Genomic DNA, 21,687 nt, shown 5'->3' with positions numbered 1-21,687 from the left:
TATATATATATATATATATATATATATATATATATATATATATATATTTGTGTAAGGAAATACCTAACAGTGGAATTATAGGGTCATATAATAAGTATCTATTTATTTTACAAATATAATCTCCCAAGTAGGTTCCAAACTGTACTGTTTTACATCCCCAACAGAAATGTATGATAGTTCCAGTTGGTCCCTATTTTTATAGTCACCTGGTATAATCAGTTTTTTTTTTTTTTTAATTGTAGCCACTCAAGTGATTGTGTAGTGGTATTTCATTGTGGTTTTTGTTTGCATTTCCCTGATGATCAATGATGTTCAGTTATTTTTAGGTGCATATTGAACAGTTGTGTATCTCCCTTTATAAAAGTGTCATACCTTTTCACGTTAAAAAAATTGAATTTAAAACTTCTTTATATATTCTGAATACAAGTCCCTTATCAGATATGTGTATTCTGACAATTTTCTCCCATTCTGGGGATTGCCATTTTGTTTTCTTGAATGTGTCTTTTGCAGAGTAGATTAAAATTTGATGAAGTATATATTTTTATTGTTTATATGTTTCATGTCTTAAAAGAGGAAGTCTTTATGTAGAGGCCATAAATATTCTCTTTTACATTTTCTTCCAGAAATTTTAACATTTCAGCATTTACATTTAGGCCTATATTCAATTTAAACTTAATTTTTGTTACTATGTGAGGTTTAGGTGAAATTTTATTTTGTATATGGATCTGAAGTTGTTCCAACATCATTTGTTGAAAAATCTATCCTTTAAATTACCTTGCCACTTTGATTGAACATATATATATGTGGGTATATTTCTGGCCTCGTTATTCTGCTCAAGTGTTCTGTATGTCTATATTTATGTCACTATCCAACTTTCTTTATTATTGTAGCTTTATAGCAAGTATTGAAATCAGGTCGTGTGACCTCTCCAACTTTGTTCTTTTTTAAAATTGCTTTGGTTATTCTGAAGCCTTTGCATTTCCATTTAAATTTTAGAATTAGTTTGACAGTTTTTGCAAAAACATATGCTGAGATTTTTATTAGATTGAGTTGAATATATAAATTATTTGAAGAAAATGGTCATTTTAACAATATTAACCAGGAATATAGCACGTTTTCCCATATATTTATTTTTCTTCAGTTACTCTTAGCAAAGTTTCATAGTTGTCAGAGAATGGGTTTCATATGTATTTCCTGGAATGTATCTCTAAATATTACCTGTTTTGGGATGCTATTGTGAATGGTATTTTTAATAGGTCAACATTAATTGTCAGTATATGAAAATAAAATTAATTTTGTATATTGACCTTATTTCCCACAAGCTTGCCAAAATGAATTATATTAGTTCTAGTAGCTCTTTTAAAAATTCTTTGTCGTTTCCTACATACACAATCATCTTATCTGTGAATCTAGGCAATTTTACATCTTCTTTCTGATCTGTATGCATTTTATTTCTTTTTCTTGCTTTTTGCACTGGCTGGAACAGCTAATATGATGATGAATAGGAGTGGTAAGAGTGAAGATCCTTGCCTTTTTCCTGGTCCTAGGAGTGAATGCACGCCCTCTTTTACCATTAAGTATGATTTTAGCTATAGGTTTTTGTAGATTCCTATTATCAATTAATGAGATTTGCTTTTATTCCTAGTTGGGAGAAGGTTTTTTATCCTATATGAATATTAAATTTTTCAAGTATTTTCATGAATGTATTGAGATTATAGCATACTTTTTCTTCTTCAGTCTATTGATATGATGGAACAGGGAAGATATGTGTTGTCTAGTCAATAATTATGTCTACAAAAAAATGCTATGTAACATTTATTGAATTAAAATTTCTTTACTTAAACTAAGAATTTTTGTCTTTTAGTGACATTGTATGGTCAACGGACATGAAATTGAACAGGATTGTATGTGTAGTCCTCTTGTGTCGGGTTGTTCTGTCCGTGAGGCAGCACTAAATGGTTATTAGCTGTATTTGGAACAGCAGCTGTTTGGGAAGGAACTTCCAGGCTGAGCCCTGACACAGTCGGTGCCAAGAACTCCACTGTTTTTGTGTCATCAGCGAGTGTGATTGCTATCCATCCCCTGCTCTGCCTAGTGGAGATTTATTAATTTCACTTGTGGTTACATATATATGAAATATATAAAAGCACTCTGCAGAGTAAACAGTGTGACATTTCTACAGTGTTAATGCTCTGCATTACATTGGTGGGCAAGAAAGAGAAGAAAAGGGAGGGAGGTCACCTAGAAGACATTGGAGAAAATCTGGACTGCCCTTTTTGGTTCCTCTGAAAGCCAAGTGGACCCTTGCCTCTTTGGCTCTTTTACCCATCACTCCAGACTGTGGGGCCATTTCTGGGTAGTGACTTGATGGAGGTGGAGTAACCAAGGCTTGGGGTCTTTTAGCTGACCCTCTTTTGTCCGTTAAGTCCTGTGTGTAATGATTGGGCTCTTGCTTTGTCTCTTTATGACAAAATTCCTACCTTGAATACAGCTCGGGACTTTTTCTCTCCCTTTCTCTCTTTGCTTGGACAGTTGTAACTCAGCAACTGGAGAACTGTAGGCCTTTCCCTCTTTGGCTCTTTCCCTCCTAAAAATCCTTTTAGGTGTTTGGCTCTAATTCCTAAACCTTAGACTAGTGGCTTTTATACAGGTTTCCACTGAGACACACAGAAAGAAGTACATTTTATACAATTTCCCTCAACCTGCATGCACACACAACTGAAATAAGAATTTTACGAAATATTCTTACCCTTAAAATATGTGAGGTACCCTATGAATTTTCCTTAGGTAGGAATGCTGGTCAGACCCCATTAATAGGTTGTTCACAGTTTAAGAAACCCCACTTCAGAATGTGAGCTCATGTTTTTGGGAACGATAGCTGGAGGACAATTTTGGGGCCTGTATTTAAAATATGTTCCTCCAGGGAAGATTTACATTAGCTTCTGCTAGGTATCTGGGGATGCTACCAACTGAAACCCATTCAGTGTTTTGATTAGGTTTATTTTGGCCAACGTATAATATGAATTCAGGCTCTAAGCCTGCCTGTGGTACACACTGGGGGTGAGAAAGTCTTGAAGATAAGTATTTTTTTGCTATATCAAAGTCAAGGTTTAGACAGACAAATAGACGATTATACATCCTGTCTCTCTCTACAGAACACTTCCTGTTTTATTTTCAATGTAATTCCATTCATAGTTGCCTGATTTATTTGAGGGTCTCTGATCTGGCCTTTTTTTTTTTTTTTAGATTTTATTTATTTGACAGAGAGAGAGACAGCGAGAGAGGGAACACAAGCAGGGGGAGTGGGAGAGGGAGAAGCAGGCTTCCCGCCAAGCAGGGAGCCCGATGCGGGGCTCGATCCCAGGACCCTGGGATCACGACCTGAACCGAAGACAGACGCTTAACGACTGAGCCACCCAGGTGCCCCTGATCTGGCCTTTCCTTGTCTTAGGAACCATATTTTATCTCCTGATCTTGTGCTGCAGTCTGGTAAACTAAGTGTGTAACCACCAGCAGCTGGCAGATGCCTCCAGGGTCAACAGCAACCCCAGTGCTCAAGCACCTCTCTGGATTTTCACTTTATTTGTGGCTCTGAGCAATTCATTTCTTTTCCCACCAGCTTCATCATGTAATAGTAAAAAAAAAAGTTTTTCATTTATATTTTATTCAGCATTTTTGTGTGTGCTGTACCAAGAAGGGCTTCTGTGGACATCTAAAGTGTAACTTGGCAGAAATGGAAATTCCAGGATAGTTTATTTTTTTTTAAAGATTTTATTTATTTATTTGAGAGAGAGAGAATGAGAGAGAACACATGAGAGGGGATAGGGTCAGAGGGAGAAGCAGACTCCCTGCCGAGCAGGGAGCCCGATGCGGGACTCGATCCCTGGACTCCAGGATCATGACCTGAGCCGAAGGCAGTCACTTAACCAACTGAGCCACCCAGGCGCCCCATGGGATAGTTTATTTTTGAAATACTGCTGGCATAATTATCTATCCATCTGGAAGAAAACAGGGCTGTTCCACAGTGCCACACCATATACAAAAATAAATTACAGCTCGATTAAATATCTAATTGTGAAATATAAAACAATTTAAATGTCAGAGGAAAATTTAGATAGCAAAAAGATTTCTATGACTTTATAGTATGGAAGCTGTTTTTAAATAAGACAGGAAATCCAACTGTTATAAAAGGAAAAGAGATATAATTGCGTGCAAACTAAAATAAAAATGAGTAATGAAAGATAACATAAATAAAACCAAAGATAAGTTAAATATGGGATAGAAATATTTGCAGCATGTGTGACTAGAGAAAAAGTTAACTATGAGAAGGTAAAGAACATCTTGTGTGTGCGTGCATGCATGTATGTATGTGTGCATGGCAGGAGAGTGGAAAGAGGAGGGGGGCACTAAATGAAAAAGTGGGCAAGAGACACAAACAGAAATTTTACAGAAGAGAATATTCTTTTTTTTTAATTTATTCATTTTTGAAAGAGAGAGCGTGAGCACAAGTGGGGGGGGGAGGGGCAGAGAGAGAGGGAGAAGCAGACTCCCTGCTGAGCAGGAAGCCCGATGCGGGGCTCCATCCCAGGACCCTGAGATCACGACCTGAGCTGAAGGCAGACACTTAACCGACTGAGACACCCAGGCGCCTGGAAGAGAATATTCTATGTGGTCAGAGTATTGAAAAGATGTTCAACATCACTAATAGCTGGAGGAATGCAAATTAAAACAACGATTTTTTCTTTTCCACCCATTAGATTTGCATAAGTTAAAAGAGTGATGTATAGGTCAAGATATTTTCAACTAAAAGTATCAGAAACTTAGATTATAATGTCTTAATAAGTGAGTTCACTAACTCAACATGATCAGAAATCTGGGAGTAGATTGGTTCTATGATTTATTAACAGAGACTCAACAATGTCACCAGCCTATTTCCAGATTTCTTGTTATGTGAATCGATAAACACCCTTATTATTAAGACATTATTATATAACTTTCTGATAATTTTATCTGACACTCTTTTCCTCATGTGTGTCTGCTTTTTCTAATATGGAAAATGTTGGGTTTTATTATCTCAAGGTTGAAGGATGACAAAGGTTAAGAAACATGATTTGCTCAAATTGGATCATCTAATAGAAGCCACCATGTTGAGCAGAGATATCAAAGGTCTCTTTGCTTATTGCAAGTTTAAACAAGATATAAAAAAAAAAAACAACAACTTTCTAACCCGAGGGAGGAGGTTTGGGCTTCTCATTAAGCAGAGCAGGAAAAATGAAAGACAAACAAAAAACCTATTCCTGAGAAGATATGCACATAGCCTGGACATCACATGGATTTTAGGCCTGTGTTCCCATTGCCTGAGTGGTACAGGGACTCTCTGGAGAACAAACTTTCTTTAAGGTAGTCCCAGACTTTTAGTGCCCCTGCCTCTCTAGAGGAAGGGACTTTAATGTTAGGTCTCAAGCAGATAAAACAGACACTTGTTCAAGGACGTAAGCAGTATATAATGAAGAATAAGCTCCCCAAGCACACAGGGATGCAAGGCAGCATGCATGAGCCAGCAGAAAAGAGCATGCAGCAGAAAGACCACAAAGGTTTCATATATCGCAATTATCAGAAAATAATTACAGACCAATATTCTAAGTTTAAAAAATAAGGCAAATTTGGAAATATTTTTAGAGAAGAGAAGATTATAAAAAAGTGACCTACCAGATTTGAACAATAACAGAATAAAACTGTTTAAAATTAAAAATACAATAACAAAAATTGAAAACTTAGTGGATAGATTTAACAACAATTAGTATAAGGAGAGAATTAGGCATCTGAAATATAGTTAAGAAGTTATTTTGTATGGAGTAAGACAGAGAATACATAATGGAAAATATGGAAGCGAGGATGACAAATAGAGGAACACATAAAAAGGTTTAACGTGTTTTACGTAGTGGTCCATTGGAGAGGAGAGAAAGATTTGGGCAAAAGCAGTCTCTGCAGAAGTAACAGCTCAGAATTTTCTAGAGTTGATGAACACCAATCTATAAATTCAAGAAATTCAATCAATATCAAGAGGAGAAATAAAAAGGGAGACAAACCTTGATATATCGTAAAACTGCAGAACACCAAAAACAAAGCAAAATCCTAAAAGTTGACAGACAAAAAGGTAAATGGAATTCAAAGGAGTTACAGAAGAACTGACATTATCTTTTCAATAGCAAAAAGGAAAAAGAGAAAAGGTGGAACTACATCTTCAATATTCTAAAGGGAATTAACTGGTAACCCAGAATTCTACCCAGCAAAAATATCTTTTAAAGAATGAGGTTAAGTAAAAGACATTTTCAAAATAAAAAACACAAATAGGTGAGTTTCACATTATCAAAATCTTTGATAAAGGAAATTCTAAAGATGTACTTCAGGCAGAAAGAAACTATACCAAAGTTCTGGCATGCAAGGAGGAATGAAAAGCAAAAAAAGTGATAAATATGTGACTAATTCTAAAGAATATTAATCTACAACAGCAGCAATGTCTTGTGGGGTTTAAAAAAAAGATAAAATGGTCATTCAATATAAAAACAGTGTACCATACATGTCAAGAGAGGGGTAAATGGAATTAATATTTTCTAGGGGCCTTGTTTTGTCTAAGCAGAGGGTAAAAATATTGTTACTCCTTATGCTTTGAAGTGTCCCTGTTGTCATTTCTAAATTACTTCTAATAGAGTGTGACTATGTTCCTTCTAATCCACAATAAGAAAAATAGAGCAATAAAAACTATCCAAAAGAAGTAAAAAAAAAAAGAGAGAGAGAAGGAGAAAGAAGCACACAATAGATGTGACAAAAAGAAAGCATCCAAATATCAGTAATAATTAAACAAAAATAATTTAATGTAAATAGACTAAACAAAGATTACCAGATTGGAGAAAACAAATCCAATTAAATGTTGTTTTGAAAATGTCTTAAAAATGAAAGTTTACGGAAATGTTGAAGTTATTATTTTTTTTAATTTTTAAAGATTTTATTTATTTATTTGAGAGAGAGAGAATGAGAGACAGAGAGCACAAGAGGGAAGAGGGTCAGAGGGAGAAGCAGACCCCCACTGAGCAGGGAGCCCGATGTGGGACTCGATCCCGGGAGTCCAGGATCATGACCTGAGCCGAAGGCAGTCGCTTAACCAACTGAGCCACCCAGGCGCCCTGAAGTTATTTTGATGGAAAAGATATACCATACATATTTTAAAACAAAAAAAAAAATGTTAGTTTATGTTAAGAGCAGACAAAATTAACTTTAAGGCAAAAAAAATTCCTAGAGTTAAGAAGGGTCACTTTATAATGATTAAAGTTTCAACTTACCAGGGATTCTTTTTTTTTTTTAAAGATTTTATTTATTTATTTGACAGAGAGAGACACAGCGAGAGAGGGAACACAAGCAGTGGGAGTGGGAGAGGGAGAAGCAGGCTTCCCTCAGAGCAGGGAGCCCGATGCGGGGCTCGATCCCAGGACCCTGGGACCATGACCTGAGCCGAAGGCAGACGCTTAACGACTGAGCCACCCAGGCGCCCCTCTTTTTTTTTTTTTTTTAAAAACTTTATTTATTTATTTGAGAGAGAGAGTGAGAGAGAGCATGAGAGGAGGGAGGGTCAGAGGGAGAAGCAGGCTCCCCGCTGAGCAGGGAGCCTGATGCGGGACTCGATCCAGGGACTCCAGGATCATGACCCGAGAACCGAAGGCAGTCGCTTAACCAACTGAGCCACCCAGGCTCCCTACTAGGGATTCTTAATAAATTTAAATTTCTATGTATTTAAGAATGGGACTCAAAAATAAAATATTTTGAGATCTATAAGGAGAAATACAGAAGTCACAATCTCTGAGGGAGATTTTAATTTGCCACAGTCTTGGTAATTGATAGAACAAGTAGATAAATAATTAGTGAGACTATATAAAGTTGAAACAAGATGGTTTACAAACAACCTAATTTTTAGAAAATTGTAACTTACCAAATCTGAATAGTCTCATGACAATAGAGAATCTGAATCAGTAGTTTGAAAAAGGTAGTAAAAAATATTTCTAGAAAGAAAATTTCAAAGCCCATGAGGCTCTATCAGAAAAGTTTGATAAGCTTCCAGGAACAGATAAATCTCACACAAACTCCTCCAAAGTGTAAACAAAGAAGAAACACTCCTTCACTCATTTTATGCATACTCTTGATATCAAAAACCCAATGAAGACAATATGAGAAAAGGGAATTACAAGCCACTCTCACTTATGAACATGTATGCAAATATGCCAACTTGAACCTGGAACCATATACAAAAAGGGATTCTGGGAACCACAGTATAAGGGTAAGGAAATCATTATTCCTCAAATCAGGGTAAGCATTACCCTTGGTGAAGGAATAAGGTTGTGATCATGTGGCGATATCTCAGAGTGGGGAAAAAGGGGGAAGGGAGATGAGGGGCTGGTGAGGCATGGGAGTTTATAATTCTTTTTATACTTAACCTATATAATGTATGTACATTTCTGTATATTCACTATATTTCACAACAAAAGAACAACACATCAAGTTTCAAAGTAATGTTTGAGTTGAGGTTACACAGTCTATGAACATCTGAGTTGGTATTGGAGTGCTGAACAGCTGAGGACATTATGTAACTCTTTCCTTATCAATTCTTGTACAGTACTGTCTGACTTGTTTCTTTGCACATACATTCTTTTTCTAATGAAAAAAATCTAATAGATTAAAGTTTACTATGCCTGTAAATAAGTGTTTCAAAGACATATTGTTTCCTCCAATACCCACTTAGTAGCAGGACCTAGACTTTTTGCTGATAATGTAGTTGTCCACCTAACAGACAATATTTTCAGCTACTCTTACAGATAAGTGTGGCCGTATGACTAGGTTCTGGCAGATAAGATGAATGGCAGTATTTTGGAGAACTTCTGAGAAGACCCGTTAAAACAGAACTGGCACATTCTTATGCCACCCTCCATCCTGCTGCCTGGATATAAAGGTTGGAGTTTAGTGGCTGTCTTGGACCATGAGGATGCACCCTGGGGGTGGCGACGTGGGAGCTGACAGGAGCCTGACTGAAAACTTCATGGAGTCACCCTGCTAACATTGGACTACCAGTCTTCAAGTTTCTTTTCCATGATTGAGAAAAGGAAACTTCTGTCCAGTTTCCTCTGTTATTTGTAGCTAAACCCAATTCTATGAACATAAAAACAACAAAACAAATCACCCAGAGTTCTCTCTGCTTATGGGTTATATCCAGTCCACAAACAAGTTTTGTTTGACCTGTGATTTCTGGAAAAGGAAAGAAATGTGAATTTCTTTACATTGTTAAAAATTAAGTCTTAATATAAAACTTCTAGGTATCAGGTTTGTCTTGAAAAATCAGGTATGGCATCCTTGAGTTCTTCCTCATTTATCTGTTGGTGGAAACTGAGAAGTAACTCACTCTTCCTTAGTGAACATGGGCATTCCCTGTTGATTCATTTGATCAGTATGTAGCAAATTTTCTTTCCTTTTTTTTTTTTTTAAGATTTTATTTATTTATTTGACAGAGAGAGAGAGGGAGAGAGCGAGCAAGCACAAGCAGGGGGAACACCAGGCAGGGGAGCAGCAGGCTCCCCACTGAGCAAGGAGTCGGATGTGGGGCTCGATCCCAGGACCCTAGGATCATGACCTGAGCTGAAGGCAGTCGCCCAACTGACTGAGCTACCCAGGCGCCCCTGTAGCAGGTTTTTAAAAATACATATTTATTTGAGAGAGAGAGAGAGAGAGAGAGAGAGAGAGTACAAGCGGGGAGGGGCAGAAGGAGGAGCCGAGGGAGAGGGACAAGCAGACTCCCTGCTGAGCATGGAGCTCAACTTGGGGCTCCACCTAGGGCTGGATGTGGGGCTGGATGTGGGGCTGGATCCCAGGACCCTGAGATCGTGACCTGAGCCGAAAGCAGGAGTGGGCTGCTTAATTGCGCCACCTGGGCACCGCAGTATGTAGCAAGCTTATACCCACTGGCCTAGAGTTCCTGCTATCAATAGTTTAGTATATTTCTACTTCAGCATAGTTGAGTTATTCTGTTTAATACAATTTTATACCTCACTTTTCTCCCTGATTATTAAACGAATGTCTTTTCTTTTGTGAAGGAATCACATTTTGTGGCTTGATTCTCTCATGGCTGGAATGCATTTCGGTTTGTAACAAATGATTTCTTGTGACTCTAGGTGATATCAGAGACATGCTCAGAGAAATAGCTCTGATGTCAGATACCATCAAGAACACTCTAAAACTTTCCATGAAAAGTCTTACGGAATAAGGTCAGGAAATCGGGGCAAGAGAAACTGGTCTTTTTTAAAGATTTTATTTATTTGTCAGAGAGAGAGAGGCAGGCAGAGGGAAAGGCAGGCTCCCCGCTGAGCAGGGAGCCTGATGTGGGGCTTGATCCCAGGACCCTGAGATCATGACCTGAGCCTAAGGCAGACGCTTAATTGACTGAGCCACCCAGGCATCCCTACCGGGTTAATTTTGATAGGAATTGCTATTTAGTTCATGCTCTCACTAATTCCCACCTTTCATATGGAAATCGGCTATTCAACAAAAACATCCAAGTTCCAGGTATCTTTGTTCCCATTTTGCTACCAAAACATACAGTGCTTGAAAGGGTAAATGTACTAATAATTTTCTTTCAGATTTCATACCCTATTTTAATAATATTATATTTTTTGTTTTCCAAATAATTGGTTTCAGTAAAGAAAAGTCACGCACAACATGAAAATATTGGGTGCTTTATTAACCTCAGTATAATTTCCACCTTCCTGTTCCGTTCTCAGTTGTGTAAAGAGGAAAAAAGGAAATTGATTATTTATATCAGTCAGGGTAGGTAAACAATGCATATTGATTAGGTACATGTCTAAATTAGACTTTCATTTAAACCAAACTGAAGGATTACATCTGAAGGAAGATAAACTGCCAAAACATTACAATTAGATTTATCAAAAATTAATGATTTCAAAGGATGCTATAATTATAAAAATTGCAGACTCTGATCGTACTATTCTTTTGGGACTTTAAACGTCTTGTGATCTACAGTCCTTTAAAAAATTCATTGTTGTTTTCGAACTTCCTTATAGTTTTCTATTTTAAACCAATTCATTGCTCTAGTCAGTATTAAGGTGATATCTACCTGCTGAGAAATACTCACGGGACCCCTTGTGGAATTGTTCTGCCATCACATGAACAAATCCATTTATAGCTCATCCTGTGAGGATTCAGTGCACACCTGACAGGTGTGTCAGACAGGGTTTTTTTTTTTTTTTTCCCCTCTGTAAACTGCAAGGTGCTGTGATTTTTATATTTGGGAAAGTGCTATGAGATACAAGCATACAAAGAAGTCAAACGTGTGCTTTTAAAGTCTAATATAGGAAGCATTTCCTATCTAGGAAGCATTTCCTATCTTGGGAAACAAGTACACTGATTTCAATTATGAAATTTTGTTCATAGGGATGTAATGGGAAATCGGAAGTAAAATTTATAACCAATTCTAAATTGAGGATTTCACATGATGTGAGCCCCTACTCTCAGTTATGTAAATACTATTACCTCTTTGCTGAAATACTTTTTGGGTATTTATCACGTATGGGACACTGGGCTGGGTCAAAATAGGATTATTTCACATCAGTCTTTTTTTCCAAGTGAACAAGCTGCTTTGTTTGTGTGTGTGTTTGCTGTGGGAGAATTTATAGTAGCATGAACTTCAGGACAGAGAAGCCTAACTTCTCCCTTTTGGTCAATGTTTTTAAATGTCTCCCCCGAACAAGTCTTTGCTATGAGCTGGGGAAACAGTGCTAGGAGATACGGGTGCTACTTCCAAGGATCTTTCATGTTTTCCATGTAAAAGTTGGCTTAAGGGAAAAAAAAACACCCTGAAATATTCCTTGAGTAGTTAGCTATCTCATTTTTTTTTACAAATGTGTATCATTTGAGAATATGTTTTGATGACAGATAATAAACTGATCTCGGTGCATGCACTGAAGTTAAGAACAACTATGGGGCTGATTTAAATTCTCCTTCCTACATTTTATTAATCTTATCTCGGCTGAAGTCAAAATTCTACAGACCCCGTGCCAAAGATGATACTCTTCAATCTCACAATCCTAATTCCTTAACATATAAAAGCATTATTATTCTTAAATTCAGACAAAAGTAGACAAGAGAAGATTTGAAGATACCCAGTGTTCCTCACATACTCCCTGAAGCCCAGCAACACAAGGAGAACTGCCAGGAAATACTTTTCTGTGTTGTGCAACCTGCGTTCTATAAAGTCATGAAATCATTCCAGGAGAAGACGGTGGATGGAAACAGCCATACGCAGACTGAACACTGAACAGTGGAATGGCCCCATCAGTAGCTCATCTGATTCAGTTAAAAGGCAGAAATGCTTCTCATGTTATTTCTGTCACCTTCATTGCTCCGTTGAATCTCTAGATTAGATGATATTCTGCCCTTGTTTAGTACTTGAGGTTCATGTTGATAAGAAATAATCATGTGATTATTCTTGCTCCGTGGAGAAGGATGACCGTTTGCTGTTCCCAAAGTAGAGTATGTTGGAGGGATCTAACCGAATTCACTTCTCACTGGATTATTCCTGATGACATTTATAAGGCTCACTGTGAAGAAGTAGGAAGCTAGGACAGGCTCCAGGGGGGTCGCCTGCAGTTTGTGAGTGTGGAATTACATAGGAGCGTTAGACAAATAAAACCGGTATCTTTGACTTAGCAACTGAGACCCGTTCACTTCCCACGTGTAAGTGCAGTTCCATATGGTTTTATATTGTACTGATTGATCATGAATGGAATTCTTCATCATGATCTTTCTCTTATCTCCCACTTGCCTTGCTCTTATGTAAAGTTGTCTTCATATTTTTACTTTGAAAATTGCTTTGGAATTGTTCCCTAGATGGATCACGTATTCCTTAGTAGAATTTAAATTCCATAAGGATGTGAACTGTGCCCCACTTTCTGGCATCTGTCCTAGAGGGTTGTTCTCAGTGCAGCATTATACAAAGCAATACATTTGGATCCAGTCTTTTAGTAGAGCAGTAAGAAACCAATTACAAAATGTATTTTCATTACCATCAAGCACATGTTTGAAATGATAGTATCCACATTCAAGGATGATTTGAAATGGCAGGTTAAAGGAGGTTCATCATGAAGATTTGGGAGACTTCTCAGTGCTTAGCATGTCATTCCAGTTTTGGCAAAAGACATTATTCCTGTTGAGCTAATTAACAAGGTAGCTTTGAATGACTTAGAGGCAACGTATTCCTTTGTTTCAACTGCAGATATTACTTCCACGATGTCCCCCAGAAACCTGTGAACTAAACGAAACAAAGACCTTTTCATTGATGCACAGGCCTGTGTCATAGAGGGTTTATAGGGTAGGTGGATGGACCACAGCGTTCAGTTGACCCTGGTGGCATTTCTTCCATGTGCCAGGACAGAAGCAGACCCATCAGAAAGCATCTCAAGCAGCATTATCTGTTTTGGTTGGCTTACTACCTGAGAACATGCTCCAGACTGGAAAAATAAATGCTTCCCCTTGTCAGCGGACAGGGGTGGGGAGGCAGTTGAAGACTTGATATTTATACATTCATGAATAGAATCTTGCAAGACGGTATCTTTTCACTTGGGGCAAAACTTTTAATAAAAGGGGTAAAAATGGTTTTAATATTAAATTAGTCTGTGGTTTCTTTAGGGGTGTTTTGGATCCTCTTCAATTTCTATAGGCTATTTGCTGTAGCAGCTTCTGGGAAGGAAGCACTACTGTAAAGTTTTACAAAAATTCATTTTGGATGGAGACCTCTATTCTCTTTGTCTGAATTTGTTTTTCAACAGCTGTTCAGCCAGTACATATGTCTTCAGTCACTCTCTTCTCAAAGAGTTTCTTTTTCTTTTTTTTTAGAGAGAGAGGGGGAGGAGGGGCAGAGGAAAGGGGAGAGAGAGAATCTTAAGTAGGCTCCATGCCCAGCACAGAGCCCAACATGGGGCTCAATCTCACAATCTCACAATTCTCACAATCTCACAACACAGTCATGAGCTGAGCTGAAATCAAGAATTGGATGTTTGACTGAGCCACCCACATGTCCCTTCTCAAAGAGTTTCTATTCCTCACTCCCTTGTAATGTCTTAGTTTCTAGTCAGTTGAAGGTCGTTCAAATATAATGAAGAAATGTGTCTTTACATGGAATGTAGACATTTTCAAGATTTCCGTGCCAGTGGTCAGTATGGGCTATTTGAAGCAATTGGTCTAGTCCATAGCTCCACTTAGTTCTCAGTCATCTCCTAATAGCATATACTAAGGAGATATAAATTAATTAATTTAAAGGTCATATAAATCTCATAAGCATCAGTAATTACAAAAGTGACTTTTAATAAGGAAAGAGAAGAGGTCAGCAGGAGAGGAAACATGGGGATCATACCCATATTATCTTTTTCATCTTGAGGACTGCTTCCCTAAAGCTGGAAGTGGGGAGTGGCAAACAGGCACTGTCCTGGAGGAGTTGAGGCATCGAAACTAGTTCTGAAATTTATTTGAGTAGTGGCAATGGCCATTGGCTTTCACCATCAATAGTTCCATTCACATCTCTAGAGGAAGTTGCAAAGTTTACACACAAAAAAAATCTTTTAAAAAAATTTTACCTCCTTCCTCCCTTCTTCTCTCCCTCCCTTCCTTTCTTCCTTCCTCCTTTCTTCCTTTTCGGTTGTTGTTGTTTTGTCTTATCTTACTTTCTTACATCCGTCTGCCTTTCACATGACTCTCTCCAGCTGTCCAGAATCTTCCACCCCATTTGGGTCAATGTGCCCTTCTCCCTGCCTTGTTAATACTTCCTTTCCCTATGTTGTCTGGGTTCAGTGTATTATAGAGCTTATACAGGGGAGATATTTGTGACTTAGGCTCTCACCCATCTGGGCTGGTGCTTTTCTCCCTCTCCCCCCACCATTCTAGTCTATGTAATTTGCTCAGGAATGAAATAACATGAATGGACAATGCAGCGTTCCCCAGACCTCACTTTTGGGATTAACATATTCCCCCCATGGAGCCGCTTATAATATGGAGCATGCATTTCATATGGCACAGGCAATCTCAGATTGGAAATTATGGAATAATAAGAGTTCTCCTATGATCGAGAATGTAAAACCTGCTAGAAAAAATAAAGTGCTCATCAAAGGTAACTTATTAAAATGTATTCTTAACTGCACTACTGTCTCTTTTGCCATGACTCATTGGGTGTAGACTACAGTTTTTCTTCATTTATCTCCTGTAGAGATTACAATCAACATTTGGTTTAGAAGATAGTTTTACAAATGTTTGCTTTAAAAATTGCTCAGTGTTTAAGGAGCTCTTTCTGGATGTTGTTGCTAGTCTTTTTCTAGCTGAGTAATCTTTTTTTATTACTAACTCCTATCAGTAAATTTGTTCACAAAAGTAGAAACATTGCCCATCTGTAATAAACATCTCTGAAAGCAGTAACCTTCACTAGAACAGTACACTTTTATAAAGAGTATTCTATTTTCAGGGTTGCTGACCTTTCGCCTCTTCACTGGTTGCCATAGTAATGAGCTGAACTCTGCTTAATAGAGCTTTACTAAAATGAAGACAATCAATAAGCTTTTTAACTCTGTTTATATGGATAGCTCCTGATAACATATATTGAAATAAGATATAGCCATATAAATGTATCTAATAGTGGAATTTTATTTTTTAAATTTTAAATTTTGATTTTAAAAACATATTTAAGCAGATGTTTATGTAGGTTGCAAGAGATTAAGTGCTTTCTGTGGCTTTCATAGAATTCCTAGAATACCATCGTGAGGACCTAAAGATACAGATACAACTTGAAATGTAGATTTGAAAGATCGCTGTGTAATGGATAATAAAACCCTTCTATAACAGCAAACGGTAGAAGTTGCAAGTACCACAGTTAATGATTTCTAAAGCAAAGTCAAGTCAAAGAACTCTTTTAGCACCTTGTCATGAGAACATTCAAGGCCAAGTTCTCATACAACTTCGGATGACGTCAGAGGAATCCTGAAACACTCTGGAGAAGGAAAGTTGGTGATCTGGCAGAATTCCCTGGCAAAGTAGAAGAGCATGGATTATGTTTGTTTCCAGAGTTCACTTAACAGTTTTAACTCTTAGTTATCGATCCTAAAAAAACCTATTTTTAGGATTATAATGATACTCATATGAGCACATTTTTTGAGGAATTCCATTCCTTTTCCTTGAGAATTAAATATCTGTTTTGCATTTATATTTACATATTCCGGTTGACATATTGTAAGTAAAATGTAAATGCATTTAATATAATAAGCTCTACAGGATTGTCATTGCAAAGACGGAAGTCTGAGGAATGGCTTAATTCACAAAGTCCATTATCACTGTCATTTGTTTAGATTCTAAGGGGCAGGTGTTGTGCTATTGCTTTCCATGCGTGTCTGCAGCCCTCTCTCTGGGTATGCCTCCTCAGCTCCGGGAGGGTGAGTTTGCTCAAGGCATTATAGCCACAAATGGAGAAAGTGTCTGCTCACTTTGGCTTCTCTTTCTCCAAAGCCTGCATTCTACTTCTCCTTGGTGTCTGAGAAGCTAAGACTCCAGAATTCTCTTCCTATCAAATACTTCCTAAGGTTTATTAAAACAAAAATCACCATCCCTAATGATAGGACGTGGAGATAAAATTAAGGTGATCCCAAGACTGTCTTTAGTGAACGAAGAGAAAATGAACTATGTGCTCATTTCAAGTGTCAAAATAATTTCTTTGAAAAATGCAGAAAATATCTCTCGTAATAGATTTTTCATGGTTCACTATTTTCCCTAAATTAAAAAGATTTCTTAAGTGCAAGAAGAGCTTTGGAAAAATTGGCTATCTGCGTTTTTATATTAGAGTCACAAATTATAACCTTATGTTACTTGGTTTCAATTATCATGTTTTTCTAAAACTAAACATCTTATCCCTTACTTATTAAGAACAAAACTAGTAGAACTTTTAGTGGTTCTGCCATTCAAGGGCTATCTATTAATTATCTCCAGTTGAAAATACTTGGGATATAGTTGAGAACAAAGCAAGCAAAAATCTTTCTCTCACGAAACCTACGTTTTTTTGGAGGGAATCAGATAATAGATAAATAAAAACACGAATATACCACGTGCCAGGTGGTGATACAACCCAGGAATTAAAACAAAACAGTAAATAAAATAAAATAAAATAAAATAAAATAAAATAAAACTAAAACAAAACAGTAAAGAGGTGTAGAGAATGAACGAGGACTGAGAAGAAAGTGCTACTCTTTCAGATAAGGTTCAGCCAAGACCATCCTGTCCCCTCCTGCCTTGATATCAGACCACATGGATCTCTTCACTTTTACTCCTGGGCCCCTCTGCAGCCCGGTGGAATGAAAGTGAGATCACATTGTTAGTTTGCCTGCTCCAAGTCCTGAGACAGCATCTACTTGGAATAGAATACACAGTCCTTGACCCAGCCTACAGACCCTACATGCTCTTTCCCTTGGTTGCCTCCTACTGTCCTCTGCCTTTCTCCTCGCTTACTGCGCTCTAGGCAAGGGTTGTTCCTGAGCAGCCCAAGTGAGCCTCATCTTGGGGCTGTACACTTGCTTTCGCGTTGCCCAGAGCGCACCTCTTTGGGATCTTCCTGGTGTTGTTCCCTGCCTCCTCCCAGAGCAGCCTTTGGGAGCAGTCTTTCTAAACGGGCATCCCGGCATCACGCGCTTTCTCCTCTGCTTCATCATCGCGCTTAGGGCCTCTTGCTTGGGTATTGCATATCCATCTGTTTAGTGGGCGTATGAGAACATAAGCACTAGGAGAGCAAGGATTTGGCTCTCACCACCACTGGTGTATCTCAGCACCTGGAATAGTGACAACATATTGCAGGAGCTCAGTAATTATTTGTGGCGTGAATGAATGAATGTGCTCTAAGGATGGACTGCTGAAAAATGGGGAGAAGATAGTAGAAAAATGTCAAATGCCTTGGAGGACTTAAAAAGGATCCCATGCACTGGTGCTTTCCATGATCCTCATTCTGGCTCCCATGGTTACCTGGCATAATTATTCCAGGTGCATCCTGATCTCGACTCCCTTTCCCCATCTTTGCTTATCCCCCAGAGAATCTTTACCAACTCATGTAAGTGCATAGTGTGTGGCTCCTCATCAAAGATGTGAGATTTTGGTGATCACATTTCCAATTTCCAGAGTATCTTAAATGGGTTGATTTATGGTCATGTTCTTTCTTTTTTAACTGAAGCATCTCCAAATGCCCCCAAACTCGGACCCATGGAGCTGACCGTTGTCATTACTGTGCCAGCTTGCCTCCTGTCCATGGCAGCGGTGCTGACAATCTGGGCATGCCAAGGTCGACTGTGCACAAACAGGAAGAAAAAGAGACAGAATGTGGAGGAGCCCCTCTCTGAGTGCAATCTGGTAAATGCTGGAAAAACTCTAAAAGATCTGATTTACGATGTGACTGCCTCTGGATCTGGCTCTGGTATGTGCCTGTTGTCCATTTCGCAGTAAGAAAACTCTTATTTAAAAATAAATAAAAATAAAATCCAACAAAAAGGGCCCCAATATTATGAATTGTATCATTTAGAATGCTTGATGTGGTATGTGGTAAGTTCTGGTATAGAAACTTGTTTTTGGATTTGATGAAGAGAACCGACTATCATGGCTGAATGAATTAAGTCTTCTCAGTTGCCTTTTCTGCCTTTAGGTATTCAGATTCTCATTTTTACATTCCTTCAGAATTTTTCTGAAGCAAGAAAGAGTTTCTCTTCTCTCCCTTCCCCCCCCTCCCCATTATGGTTAGTAATAATCATTGTTGCTCTCTTAGTAATGCTTCATGGGCACAAAAGTTACTGTATTTAAGGAGCTGAGTTCTGGGGGAGAGATGTTAGTTATGCAAAGTGGTATTCTTAGAGTGTCTTTGCTTGTGGTAATGGAAGTCTTCAGAATCTGAAGCACCCCCTGCGATGTGTGTGTGTGAAGTCAACAGGGAGCTGACCTGAAATTAAAACCAAGAATGTATTCTTTTTTTTAAATTTTATTTTATTATGTTATGTTAATCACCATACATTACACCGTTAGTTTTTGATGTAGTGTTCCATGATTCATTGTTTGTGTATAACACCCAGTGCTCCATTCAATACGTGCCCTCTTTAATACCCATCACCACGCTAACCCATCCCCCCACCCCCCTCCCCTCTAGAACCCTCAGTTTGTTTCTCAGAGTCCATAGTCTCTCATGGTTCGTCTCTCCCTCCAACTCCCCCCCTTCATTTTTCCCTTCCTACTATCTTCTTTTTTTTTTTTTAACATATAACGTATTATTTGTTTCAGAGGTACAGGTCTGTGATTCATCAGTCTTGCATAATTCACAGCACTCACCATAGCACATACCCTCCCCAATGTCTATCACCCAGCCACCCCATCCCTCCCACCCCCCACCACTCCAGCAACCCTCAGTTTGTTTCCTGAGATTAAGAATTTCTCATATCAGTGAGGTCATATGATACGTGTCTTTCTCTGATTGACTTATTTCGCCCAGCATAATACCCTCCAGTTCCATCCACGTCGTTGCAAAGGGCACGATTTCAGTTTTTTTGATGGCTGCATACTATTCCATTGTATATATACACCACATCTTCTTTATCCATTCATCTGTCGATGGACATCTTGGTTCTTCCCACAGTTTGGCTATTGTGGACATTGCTGCTATAAACATCGGGGTGCACATACCCCTTCAGATCCCTACATTTGTATTCTTAAAGCACAGAAACAGATGATAGGGAGTAGCATAGCACTGCTGTGCTGGCTTTTGCTAAGGTAGTATGATAAGTCTATTCCTCTTTAATGGAACTCCAGAACCCCTGGTGAAGCAATTCAAAAGACCAGGCTGTTTTATGGCCTGAATGAGCCTTTCTCATTGTACAAGTCATATGAGGGCATTTTGGGTTTCTGGTGACAAAGCAGATTTCTCCATAATAACAAACTTTCTAAAATGGCCTTTCCTCACTTATATGTCCAGAAATTCTGTCGGCATGTGGTACTGCAGAAATGTGAACTAAGGTAAGCCTAGGTGGGTCACTTCAGGAGCCCCTGGGTCCCCTCTTGCTTTGGATCATTAAGGATGATTACCCCAAACAGACTTTGAGAAACTCCGCAGCCCATGGCCTTTAGGAGCATCCAGACAGGCACAATTAACAGGGCAGATGACAGAGAGGCAGTAGCATTTGTATGAGTGTCTGTATTTAACATGAAGCAGCTTTAGACTCACCAAAGGGTCCAGAAAAGAGAGACCCAATTAGGTCATCCACAGAGCCCAGAAAATGTGTTGCTTCTGGGGGCAAGATCACCTGCTCTGTCTTGGGCCAAGGTCTCAATGTTTATGCCATCACTGCACAGATTAGGTGGCATGTTTTCAAAGGAGGCATACCTGGAAAAACGTCTCCAAACTGCAAAGTTTATAGATCTAAAATCCAAATTAAATTATTGCATAGAAAACTGACATTCTTCCTTTAAAAGTAAAGCTGTTCAGATTCAGTACTCATTCTTCCTTGACTATTACATCATGGGGCCCACTGTGTACTAATTTCTTGAGCCCAGATGACATTCTAGGCACAAAATATGAGCACAGAGAGCTCTGATTTGTGCCCAGTTCCTTGAAACCTTATATAACTTCTTGATAAAGTTCAAGTGGTTAAATAGCCATCTATTTAATACTCCCCCCAAACATTTCAGTTCATCTGAAGATGTTAAGTAGAAATGTGTATTTTAGAGCTACTCCTTGAATATATTTAAGGTGACTAAGAATTTCCCTTTCAAATAAAAGTAATAGAGATTTTATAACTGGAGACTGGATATTTAGTTTAAGAAAGTAGTCATGAGCCAGGACATGAAATAAAAAAAATAACATTAAGATTTTTTGGTGTTTTTGTGCCTCTTTAAACTTAAATCGGGGTTTATTGACTATTGGACTCTTACCTTTATTCTAAGATCTTTCTTAAAAAGAAAGCTGTCCATGTACCCAAGCACAGATGATTTTTTTAATGACCAATTTGAAAGAGTTTTAGGCACTTTTTCTCAAAGTCAGCTACATCCATTTGGCAGTGAGCACTGGCTGAAAGTACCTGATGGCAGCATTGTCTTTGGTAATCAGAGAGAATGGGTCTAGCTGCTGCAAGGTTTCCATCATGAAAGCTCGTTCATTGGGAGGAAATCAGGTGGTTCCTCTTTGCTTCTCTTAATTGGGCCAGCAAACTTTAGGCAAAGGCAGTTTTGTTAGATGTTGAGAAACCAAAACTTGTGAAGCTTATCCCTGGCCGGGTCATTTCAAAGAGATAGAATACCTGCAAGAAAGGAAAGTGGACTGATGTGCTGCTGGACTATTTCTGAGAATGGATTGTGTCTCAGGTGGCTTCTGAGAGACTGGGTGAATTGCTACTTTCCTGTCCCAGTGTAACACTTCTGATGGGTGGTGACATTACTGAAAGATGCCTTCCCATCAGACATCAGCTTCTACAACCCCTGGTTTAAAAAAAAAAAAAGAAAGAAAAAAAGAAAGAAAGTAAAATGAGCCTACAGGGAGAAGCAAAGTCTATGTATCTTCAAATGAAATCTCTAAGTGTATAAACA

The 21,687-nt window shown here is 38.3% G+C and overlaps 1 protein-coding gene across 3 annotated transcripts in view; it reads left to right on the top strand.

Moving 5' to 3' along the window:
- Nucleotides 1-21,687, top strand: part of ACVR1C (activin A receptor type 1C) — a 40,366-nt gene that overhangs the window by 2,562 nt on the left and 16,117 nt on the right. The window contains exon 2 of one of the 3 annotated variants that reach the window (XM_021703040.1): nt 18,302-18,541. The exons of the other annotated variants lie outside the window; for them this stretch is intronic. Within the exon in view, the coding sequence (XP_021558715.1) occupies nt 18,302-18,541 (240 nt within the window). The remainder of the gene's footprint in view (nt 1-18,301; nt 18,542-21,687) is intronic. 3 annotated transcript variants of the gene reach the window in all.

This window comes from Neomonachus schauinslandi, chromosome 3 (genome assembly GCF_002201575.2).
Source record: "Neomonachus schauinslandi chromosome 3, ASM220157v2, whole genome shotgun sequence".
NCBI lineage: Eukaryota > Metazoa > Chordata > Mammalia > Carnivora > Phocidae > Neomonachus > Neomonachus schauinslandi.
The sequence above is the reverse complement of the archived record's forward strand: the minus strand, read 5'-3'. Positions and strand labels throughout refer to the sequence as shown.